Source organism: Nerophis ophidion, linkage group LG15 (assembly GCF_033978795.1).
Source record: "Nerophis ophidion isolate RoL-2023_Sa linkage group LG15, RoL_Noph_v1.0, whole genome shotgun sequence".
In the NCBI taxonomy this organism is placed as follows: domain Eukaryota; kingdom Metazoa; phylum Chordata; class Actinopteri; order Syngnathiformes; family Syngnathidae; genus Nerophis; species Nerophis ophidion.
In genome coordinates this window covers 6,657,686-6,669,495 of record NC_084625.1, presented here as the reverse complement: position 1 = coordinate 6,669,495, position 11,810 = coordinate 6,657,686, and the positions used below count along the sequence as shown (strand labels likewise).

Below are 11,810 nucleotides of genomic sequence, written 5' to 3'. Positions count from 1 at the left end.
TGTTACCGGGAGGGCATTCCAGAGTACTGGAGCCCCAATAGAAAACGCTCTATAGCCAGCAGACTACTTTTGGGGCTCTGGGAATCACTAATAAGTCGGAGTTCTTTGAACGCAGATTTTTTTGCAGGGACATATGGTACAATACAATCGGCAAGATTAGACAAACAGAACAGGAACGCTGATGGGTCACCACGAAGCGCCCCGTAAAAGATGGGGGAAAAGGTAAACGCTGGAGAAGGATAAGTAGAAAAAATACAATCTAGACTGGGCTCCTAGGGGGGCCTAGTCTGGAGTGGGAAAAAACCTCCATAGCAAAGCACATATACATATTACAACATACATCTCGATATATCTAGCAACTGAGGGGAAGGAGTGAGGGGCCATGGTGGCAGGCTGCAGCTCTCAGGCGCTGCCCATCCTTCCATCACCCCTATGGGATTTGCGTCGAGGCCGTTGGACTGGGTGGGGGGGGTATGTGTGTGTCGCGTATATGTTTTGACGTTTGTTTGTGCAAGACACTGGACGCTCCGTTCAAGATTAGACAAACAGTGTACAGGGTTACAGAACAGGAATGCTGATGGGTCGCCAAAAGGCGCCCCGTAAAAGATGGGGAAAAGGTAAACGCTGGAGAAGGATGAGTAAAAGAAAAACAATCTAGACTGGGCTCCTAAGGGGGCCCAGTCTGGAGTGGGAAAAAACCTCCATCGCAAAGCAGGTATACTTATTACAACGTAGATCTCATATATCTAGCAACAGAGAGAAGGGAGTGAGGGGCCATGGTGGCAGGCCGCTGCTCTCAGGCGCTGTCCATCCTTCCATCACCTCTATGGGATTTGCGTCGAGGCCGTTGGACTGGGGGGGATGTGTGTGTCGCATATATGTTTTGACGTTTGTTTGTGCAAGACACTGGACGCTCCGTTCAAGATTAGACAAACAGTGTACAGGGTTACAGAACAGGAATGCTGATGGGTCGCCAAAAGGCGCCCCGTAAAAGATGGGGAAAAAGGTAAACACTGGAGAAGGATGAGTAAAAAACTACAATCTAGACTAAGCTCCTAAGGGGGCCCAGTCTGGAGTGGGAACAAACCTCCATCGCAAAGCACGTATACTTATTACAACGTAGATCTCATATATCTAGCAACAGAGAGAAGGGAGTGAGGGGCCATGGTGGCAGGTCGCAGCTCTCAGGCGCTGACCATCCTTCCATCACCCCTATAGGATTTGCATCATGGGCGTTGGGAGTGTATGTGTGGCGTATATTTTTTTGGATGCATGTTTGTGCAAGACACTGGACGCTCCGTTCAAGATTAGACAAACAGTGTACAGGGTTACAGAACAGGAACGCCGATGGGTCGCCACAAGGCGCCCAGTAAATGATGAGGGAAAAAGGTAAAAGCTTGAGAAGGATGAGTAGAAAAAATACAGTCTAGACCAGGGGCGCGCACACTTTTTCTGCAGGCGAGCTACTTTTTAATTGACCAAGTCGAGGAGATCTACCTCATTCCTATTTATAATTTATATTTATTTATTTATTTATGAAAGAGACATTTTTGTTAACAAGTTAATGGTGTTTAATGATAATACAAGCATGTTTAACACACATAGATTCATTTCTTTCATGAAGACAAGAATATAAGTTGGTGTATTTGATTCTGATGACTTGCATTGATTGGAATCAGACAGTAATGATGATAACGTCCGCATTTTCAAATGGAAGAAAAAAAAGTCCTCCTTTCTGTCCAATACCACATGAAAGTGGTTGGATTTGGCATCTCATTTGTCCAACTTGCATACTCATTTTTAAACACTTTGTTGAGAGTAGCATATGTGTGTGGCCCTTTAATGTCTGGCAGCAGGTGAGTGACGTCAGTGAGTGTGCGGGTGGGCAAGCAAGTGAGAAAGCGGTGGCTGAGGGCGGGGGAGAAATACATTGGCATCAAACGCCGTAGCTTGCTAGCTTTCTGAGACTCTTATTTTGTTAGCACAGGCAGGATGAAGCAGGTCTTTTATGGTGAAGACAGGAACTGTGCAGTCGGTCTTTAGAGTTTTGACAGTAGGTACGGAGTCTCTAGAAATAAAATGTGTTTCTCTGCGTTCGCCCTGTTAGTGATTTTTTTCTTAAATATGAGCTCGCAGCAGCCAGCGTCATCTCACAAGATCCTCGGGTGCCGAGAATGTCAAACAACTGACGAAAGTGAGGTCTTGGTATGATTGATGATTGCTCATTTTTATGTCTATTTTTTAATGCCTGGCTTGAGATCGACTGACACACCCTCCGAGATCGACCAGTCGATCGCGATCGACGTAATGGGCACCCCTAGTCTAGACTGTAGACTGGGATTGGGAAAACAACCTCCATAGCAAAGCACATAAACATAATACAACGTACATCTCGATATATCTAGCAACAGAGGGGAGGGAGTGCGGGGTCATGGTGGCAGGCTGCAGCTCTCAGGCGCTGCCCATCCTTCCATCACCCCTATGGGATTTGCTTAGAGGGCGTTGGATTGGGGGTGGGCTATGTGTGTGTGGCGTATATTTTTTAACGTTTGTTTGTGCTAGACACTGGACGCTCCAGGACCAAATATGGAAATCAAAAACAGATAATAAGGCAACGGAAGTATACCGGCCACACAAACATCTCCAGAGCAGAAAAGTACCAATAGCATGATAACACAATACAATGTTATACGTCCAAAATATATGCATTATTTTGAAGAAGCTCTGAAACTACATCTGCGTGTTTACTTTATACTCTCGTGAATCCGGTTTGAAAGTTGCTCCAGGTGCTCACCCTTCTAGACTTCTTGCAGGATTTCACCATGACCCTGTACCTGCGCCACTACTGGAAAGACGAGCGCCTGGCCTTCCCGTCCCGCACCAACCAGAGCAGGACCTTCGACTCGCGGCTGGTGAAGAAGATCTGGGTCCCGGACGTCTTCTTCGCCCACTCCAAGCGCTCCTTCATCCACGACACCACCATGGAGAACATCATGCTGCGCGTCTACCCCGACGGGAACATCCTCTACAGCGTCAGGTCAGCGTTAGACCTGTGCCCCTCGGCTTTTTGTGGCTCCAAACAAGATTGCTTGACTCATTGGTTCTCGAACAGGGTTCGTAAATCAAAAAGTTTGTGTAGTGAAGCAAATTTTCCCATACGAGACAATGTAAATATGAATAATTGGTTCCAACCTCCAGCACGGTGGAATAATAATAATAATAATAATAATACATTTATTTGTAAAAAAACACTTTACGTTGAGCAAACAACCTCAAAGTGCCACAGTGTAAGAAATAGTAATAATAATAATAAAAATAAATAAAATATAAAACTAGAAACAGCCCAATAGCTAGATCCAGCATGCATATCTATAAAAAGGCTTTTTTTAAAAGATGTTTTTTTTAAGCCTTTTTTAAAAGCATCCACAGTCTGAGGTGCCCTCAGGTGGTCAGGGAGAGCGTTCCACAGACTGGAACAGGGGTTAGTGCATGTGCCTCACAATACGAAGGTCCTGAGTAGTCCTGAGTTCAATCCCGGGCTCGGGATCTTTCTGTGTGGAGTTTGCATGTTCTCCCCGTGACTGCGTGGGTTCCCTCCGGGTCCTCCGGCTTCCTCCCGCCTCCAAAGACATGCACCTGGGGAGAGGCCCCTCCTACTTACAAAGACATGCACCTGGGGATAGGCCCCTCCCACCTCCAAAGAAATGCACCTGAGGATAGGTTGATTGGCAACACTAAAATGGTCCCTAGTGTGTGAATGTTGTCTGTCTATCCGATGAGGTGGCGACTTGTCCGGTGTGTACCCCGTCTTCCGCCCGATTGCAGCTGAGATAGGCTCCAGCACCCCCTGTGACCCCAAAAGGGACAAACGGTAAAAAAAGGATTAATGGATGGATGTTCCAACCTCGACAAAAACCCATATTTCAGTGACAGTTTATACACAACGCACAGAATATGAAGTGCTATATAGTTCTGTGTATCAATATAAACACAAAAAGGTGGTGATGGATCAATGTTCTTTATCAGCATAGCTCGGTTGGTAGAGTGGCCGTGCCAGCAACTTGAGGGTTGCAGGTTCGATTCCCGCTTCTGCCATCCTAGTCACTGCTGTTGTGTCCTTGGGCAAGACACTTTACCCACCTGCTCCCAGTGCCACCCACACTGCTTTAAAAATGTAACTTAGATATTGGGTTCCACTATGTAAAGCGCTTTGAGTCACTAGAGAAAAGCGCTATAAAAACATAATTCACTTCACACTTCACTAAAACAACAACAAGCTGAACTGTGCTGCACGCGCTGCTCTGCCAACACATGCACACACACACAAGTCCCTTTGGTGCCCTCACAAACGATCAGAAATCACAAAAATCATTCACTTGACAAACCATTTTGCTACAATAGTAAACATTTTTAAAAAGTAAAACCCTCACTCAAAACCAGTATGACTATCCTCGTGGTAGGGGTGTATCCTTTTATGGAGGATGCCTGTGCGTGACTTTGTTTGACGTGGGGAGACTGGTGCACAGACAGTCACCACACGATCCTTGACAGATCCAGGTCAGGGTCCAGTGAAATGGAGTCCAAGACGACTGGGGACCCTTTTCTGCTGCAGCCTTCACCCGCCTTCGCAGCCATTGTGGTAGTTCTTAAATCTACCGTCTTCTGCCTGCTCCGCCGTTGAGGTCTTCACCGTATCACTGGTTGGGGGGCAGTCAGGTACTAGGCCTTTGCCAAGGGCCACCTGGGGTAACAATAGTAAAGTTGTTAACTTCCTATTGCCCCAAGACCCCATAGAGGAGCCTCCACCGCCGGATGCACTTTAACGCCATGCCCAGGACACTTACAGTAGCACTTACAGTAACATCAGCAAAGGAGCAGCTCACGAGAGGAGAGAAAGGAGCAGAGAACTGAAGGGCCGTGTGTGTGTGTGTGTGTGTGTGTGTGCGTGTGTGTGTGTGTGTGTGTGTGTGTGTGGTCATGGAAGAGGCGCCGCTGAATAAGATGTAGTCTTCTCCACTGCGAAATAAGTCCGCTTTGGCATATTTTGCTGGAAAAGTCCGTTCTCATCACAATTAAAAACTTGCTGTGGTACAAATAAATACGAGCAAGCACAATATGGCTGCTGGCGGGACACACTTTGATTGATTGATTGATTGATTGAATGAAACCTTTATTAGTAGAATGCACAGTACAGTACATATTCCATACAATTGACCACTAAATGGTAACACCCCAATAAGTTTCTCAACTTGTTTAAGTCGGGGTCCACGTAAATCAAGTCATGGTAATTGAATGAACGAAGTGTCGGCTCACAGAGACATGGTTCTCACACGAAGGTGAACTATGGGAAAAGTTTGTAAACGGAAAAAGTTTGCATATCGAGGTTCTACTGCTCCATGTGGGTGTTATTTCGTGTCTAAGAGCTTTCATAATGGTAAAAAAACACATTTAGAAAGTTGTAAAAACAAGTTGTTATGCTTTTGCCGTGAAAATATTCAATTTACGATGAAAAATATTAAAGGCCCGGAACCAATTAACAGCGATAAACAAGGGTTTGTTGAAATTTGACCCTCGGTGACCAGAAGTAGATTTGGCTATGGACGCCTGAGTGTGTGCATACAATAGACAGCCAAACATTTGCAGTTCAAGTACATTCGTATTAATTATTAGGAAATAATGTGTTACATTTTTCAAGTTATGTAAAAAAACTTATTTACTATTATCACAAAAAGACTACATTGACAACTACAATTAAATGATATCCAGTATGTTCAAAAGTCATGTGTGATCGTGTCCAAAGTTTACAGGAAAAGATAAAAAAACAAGGTAATAAGTCGAAGGGGAAAGAAAATTGTTCTTCTATCGCAGTGAAGCCAATTCAAAACTGCTATGTCGCTTTGGTTATTTGAAAAATAAAACAAAACAAAATAAATTGACAAAAACTATCAATGCAGAAAAATCTAGTGTTAAAAAACTGAGGTAAAAAACTTTAGTGTAGAAAAAATTTGATGCAGATAAATTCAGTGTAAAAAAATTGGTGTAAAAAATTCAGTGTAAAAAAAAACTGTGTATAATAATTGGTGTTAAAAAATTGAGTGTAAATAAAATTCAATGTAAGAATTCAGTGTAGAAAAAGTTGGTGCAGAAATATTCAGTGTAAAAAACTGGTGTTAAAAATTCAGTGTAAAAAAAATTGTGTGTATGATAATTGGTGTTAAAAAATTTAGTGTAAAAAAATTTAATGTAGAACATTTAAATGTAAATACAATTTAAATGTAACAAAAAACATTGACAATTCAGTGTGAAATAATTAGATGTGTGATAATTATTTTTAAAAAAGTCAGTGTAGAAAAATTTGGTGCAGAAAAATTGAGTGTAAAAAAAATTGAGTGTAAAAATTTTAGTGTAAAAAAATAGAGTGTAAAAAAATGATGTCTATGATAATTGGTGTTAAAAATTGAGTGTAAAAATTTCAGTGTAAAAGTCTATATGATGATTGGTGTTAAAAAATTGAGTGTAAATTAAATTAAATGTAAAAAAAAATTAAAACTCAGTGGAAAATAATTATATGTATGATAATTTGTGTCAAAAAATTTAGTGTAGAAAAAGTTGGTTCAGAAAATTTCAGTGTAAAAAAGATTAGTGTTAAAAAAATTCAGTGTAAAAATTTCAGTGTAAAAAATTATGTCTATGATAATTGGTGTTAAAAATTCAGTGGAAAAATTTTAGTGTAAAAAAAAGGCTGTATGATAATTGGTGTTAAAAAATTCAGTGTAAAAAACTAGAGTGTAAATCAAATTCAATGTAAAAAATTCAGTGTAAAATAATTATATGTATGATGATTTGTGTTAAAAAATTTAGTGTAGAAAAAGTTGGTTCAGAAAAATTCAGTGTAAAAGAAATTGGTGTTAAAAAAATTCAGTGTAAAATTTTCAGTGTAAAAAAATTATATCTATGATAATTGGTGTAATAAAATTCTGTGTATGATAATTGGTGTTAAAAATTGAGTGTAAATAAAATTAAATGTAAAAAAAGTAAAACAATCTTTGTGAAATAATTATGTGTATGATAATTTGTGTTTAAAAATTAAGTGTAGAAAAAGTTGGTGCAGAAAAATTCAGTTTAAAAAAATTGGTGTTAAAAAAATTCAGTGTTAAAATTTCAGTGTAAAAAAATGTCTATGATAATTGGTGTTAAAAATTTAGTGTAAAAAAAGTGTGTATAATAGGTGTAAATAAATTAAATGTAAAATGATTGAGTGTAAATAAAATTTGATGTAATTTTTGGGGGGGAAATTCAGTGTAAAATAATTATGTATGATAATTGGTGTTAAAAAATTGAGTAGAAAAAGTTTGTGCAGAAAAATTCTGTGTTAAAAATGGTTGTAAAGAATTGTTGTTAAACATTCGGTGTAAAAAAACGAATGTTCTTTAGACGTTATATATTGGGGGGAAAAGGTTGGGCTACAATATAAAGTTGAATAGTACAGTGGTTCTAGAAATAAGACCATGAATCTGTCATGATGACTCTGTTCCAAGGGATGCTGACTTAGCAATTATCTCTATGGGCTTTTGAACGGACGCGGCCAAAATGCTGCTAAACTGAAGTAAAACTACTGCAAAGAACATGTGGACTGACTGCTAAATAAAAGTGTAGAATTGCAACAATTCCCTCCATCAAAGCAAACACCTGCAGGACGTGATCAGCTGCATGATCATTCCCCCTGTGCCCCTTGTGCCGCCTCATACACATTCACTGTCAAAGCCAGTTGCCAAATCTTCTGAATGCACCGAAGGAAACATGGCCAGCTTGAGACCGGAGGGCCGGTTGCCGTGGCGAAAAAAAAGGTCAGTCCGGGACAAGATGGATGTCTATAAAAAGGGTGTCTTGTGGTTTTGGCTTTCAGGGTGACAGTGACCGCTCTGTGCTCCATGGACTTCAGCAGCTTCCCTCTGGACACACAGAACTGCTCGCTGGAGCTGGAGAGCTGTGAGACACACACACACACACACACTTAAACACTCATGATGATGTCACTCTCTCTCTCAGATGCGTACAACGAGAACGATTTGATGCTCTATTGGAAGAACGGGAACGACTCGCTGAGGACCGACGAGATCGTCTTGTCTCAGTTCTTCATCGAGCATTTCCACCCCTCCAGCGGCCTGGCCTTCTACAGCAGCACAGGTGACCTGCTGTACCTAATCAGGCGGCCTGACCCGGCTCCGTGATGCTTGTTAGAACCAGTGTGTGTGTGTGTGTGTGTGTGTGTGTGTGTGTGTCAGGATGGTACAATCGTCTGTTCATCAACTTCATCCTGCGGAGGCACATCTTCTTCTTCATGCTCCAGACCTACTTCCCCACCATGCTGATGGTGGTCCTGTCCTGGGTGTCCTTCTGGATCGACCGCAGGGCCGTCCCCGCTCGCGTCTCCCTAGGTGAACATTGCCGCAAAGTCGTGAGCGCATCCAACATGTCTTCCCAGCTCTCGTCCAACCTCTGGTCGATGTGTCGCAAACCCTGCAGGCATGACCACCGTGCTCACCATGTCCACCATCATCACCGGAGTGTCGTCCTCCATGCCTCAGGTCAGGCACACCCATGTCCCGCAACAGCAAGACGGGTGTGTTTATGCGTGTGTGTGTGTGTGTGTGTGTGTGTGCTCTGTAGGTGTCCTACGTGAAGGCGGTGGACATTTACCTGTGGACCAGCTTCCTGTTTGTCTTCCTGTCCGTCATCGAGTACGCGGCGGTGAACTACTGCACCACCCTGGAGGAGATGAGGAAGATGAGGCGGGGAAAGGTCAGCAAAAGGAGCCCTACATCAGCACCCGTCCAACTAACAAACAGCTCCCTCTGGCGGTCGAAGGGTTGCATGACACCCATGCTCATTTACAGGAGAGCCATACATTATATCCAGAAACGTCTAGTCCAATACAGTCAATCAATCAATCAATGTTTACTTATATAGCCCTAAATCACTAGTGTCTCAAAGGGCTGCACAAACCACTACGACATCCTCGGTAGGCCCACATAAGGGCAAGGAAAACTCACACCCAGTGGGACGTCGGTGACAATGATGACTATGAGAACCTTGGAGAGGAGGAAAGCAATGGATGTCGAGCGGGTCTAACATGATACTGTGAAAGTTCAATCCATAATGGATCCAACACAGTCGCGAGAGTCCAGTCCAAAGCGGATCCAACACAGCAGCGAGAGTCCCGTTCACAGCGGAGCCAGCAGGAAAACATCCCAAGCGGAGGCGGATCAGCAGCGCAGAGATGTCCCCAGCCGATACACAGGCGAGCAGTACATGGCCACCGGATCGGACCGGACCCCCTCCACCAGGGAGAGTGGGACATAGGAGAAAAAGAAAAGAAACGGCAGATCAACTGGTCTAAAAAGGGAGTCTATTTAAAGGCTAGAGTATACAAATGAGTTTTAAGGTGAGACTTAAATGCTTCTACTGAGGTGGCATCTCGAACTGTTACCGGGACGGCATTCCAGAGTACTGGAGCCCGAACGGAAAACGCTCTATAGCCCGCAGACTTTTTTTGGGCTTTGGGAATCACTAATAAGCCGGAGTCCTTTGAACGCAGATTTCTTGCCGGGACATATGGTACAATACAATCGGCAAGGTAGGATGGAGCTAGACCGTGTAGTATTTTATACGTAAGTAGTAAAACCTTAAAAGGCCAGGGTCCAGTTTTTTTTTTCCCACTCACTAAAAAAATCAAAGCATGTGGGGCCATTTTTTAAACCAATACAATTATAGATATTTTTTTTTTACTTTTAAGGCTCCCTTCAAGTTTGATCCCGGGGACCCACAAGGGTCTCAGTCATAAAAATGTTAAAAACAAAACATAAAGTACAGGCCAAAAGTTTGGACACACCTTGTCATTTGATTGGGTTTTCTTTATTTTCATGACTATTTACATTGTAGATTGTCATTTAAGGCAGTGGTCAATGCTTAATAATTTGTCCCGCGGCCTGGGGGGGATCCTTTTTTTTTATTTATTTTATTTTTTTTTTTTCTTTGTCATGAAAAAGGGACGTTTTTGTCATGAAAAGGGGAGGTTTTTGTGGTTGGTGCACTATTTGTAAGTGTATATTGTGTTTTTTTATGTTGATTTCATAAAAAAAAAAAATATATATATATATATACATATATATATATATATATATATATATATGTATATATATATAATTTATTTATTTATTTTTTAAATAAAAATTAATAAAAAATTCTTCCGCGGCCCGGTACCAATCGGGCCACGCCCCGGTACCGGGCCGCGACCCGGTGGTTGGGGACCACTGATTTAAGGCATCAAACTATGAATGAACACATGTGGAGTTATGTACTTAATAGGGGTGCAACGGATCAAAACTCACAGTTCGGATCGTTTCCCGGATCAGAGTCACGGATCGGATAATTTTTTGGATCAGCAAAAAAAAAAGACAAGACAAATAACAGAAGTTTTGTCGTTTTGTTTAGTAACACTTTTAAATTATTAAATTAAAATATATAAAACCAAGTTAAAGTGCACAAGGCATAATATCTGTCTTTGAGGCCGCTCCTGGCACACCGCGTTCCACGGCTGGCCTGCAGGCCACGCCCCCCTCCACAAACATATTTACATATTATATATACAGTATATATCCGGGGCTAGCTGCAGTGTGCTCAAACAACCACCAGGTAACATCTGTGAGCAGATAATACTGTATCATCTCTCTCTTTTCGGACATATCAGGTAGGTAGTGCCTTCTTCAGTCATGCTTTAAGTGAGGGTTGATGAGGCAAAACTACAACCTTACCTACTTTTAGTCACATCCTGGCTATGGAAATTAAAAGTAAGTGCGCAGTTTGCCCAGAATCCACAGCAATAAAACACTTCATTCACTAAAATAATCCGATATGTCACAATTTGGATCGGTGCTAAGAAATAAGCAAGGAGCTAACAGGTCGTGTGTGTCCTACCAGCTCCCGTCCACCTTCAACGCCAGCCAGGCCATGGCCTTCGACGGCTGTTTCCACGACGACGAGCTGGAGCTGACACCGTTCCCCCGCCTGGCTCAGGCCCCGACCTCTGACCCCCTCACGGCGCCCTCGCCGCTGCACAACACACGCCCCCCGGCGGGGACCCGCCTGCACCGGCAGCGCTCGGTGCGGGAGAACGTGGACCTCCTGGTGAGCAACAGCTACATGATCGACTCGTACTCCCGCCTGGCCTTCCCGCTGTCCTACCTCCTCTTCAACACCATCTACTGGGGCCTCTACTCCTGAGCTGGACAACCTGGAGATTACACCTAACAGAGATTTCAAAGTGGATCTTCAGACTCTGAGGCGGACGCTAAGCCTGAGGTCACCATGCCAACCAGACTACACTACACGTCATTTTTGGTCATACTTGAATATTCTCATGTTGAGGGGCAATTACGCAGCTAAAATAAACCTACTTTTTCAAAGAATTTTAATTCTTATCACATTCTTCAAAGTGCTACTAAAAAAGGTGGCATATTTTAAATAAACTCAGTTGGTAAATACAAAACTTCAGCGATATCGTTTACGGCAGGGGTGCCCGCACTTTTTCTGCAGGCGAGCTACTTTTCAATTGACCAACTCGAGGGGATCTACCTCATTTATATATATCATTTATATTTATTTATTTATGAAAGAGACATTTTTGTAAACGAGTTAAATGTGTTTAATGATAATACAAGCATGTGTAACACATATAGATGTCTTTCTTTCACAAAGACAAGAATATAAGTTGGTGTATTACCTGATTCTGATGACTTGCATTGATTGGA

General features: G+C 42.5%; 1 protein-coding gene across 1 annotated transcript in view; it reads left to right on the top strand.

Annotated features, from left to right (window-relative positions):
• Positions 1-11,607, top strand: part of LOC133569155 (gamma-aminobutyric acid receptor subunit rho-3) — a 47,650-nt gene extending 36,043 nt beyond the window's left edge. The window contains exons 6-12 of the mRNA XM_061921338.1: positions 2,814-3,037; positions 7,907-7,989; positions 8,050-8,187; positions 8,286-8,438; positions 8,527-8,588; positions 8,671-8,802; positions 10,981-11,607. Of these exons, the coding sequence (XP_061777322.1) occupies positions 2,814-3,037; positions 7,907-7,989; positions 8,050-8,187; positions 8,286-8,438; positions 8,527-8,588; positions 8,671-8,802; positions 10,981-11,283 (1,095 nt within the window). The 3' untranslated portion in view covers positions 11,284-11,607. The remainder of the gene's footprint in view (positions 1-2,813; positions 3,038-7,906; positions 7,990-8,049; positions 8,188-8,285; positions 8,439-8,526; positions 8,589-8,670; positions 8,803-10,980) is intronic.
• Positions 11,608-11,810: the final 203 nt, after the last annotated feature.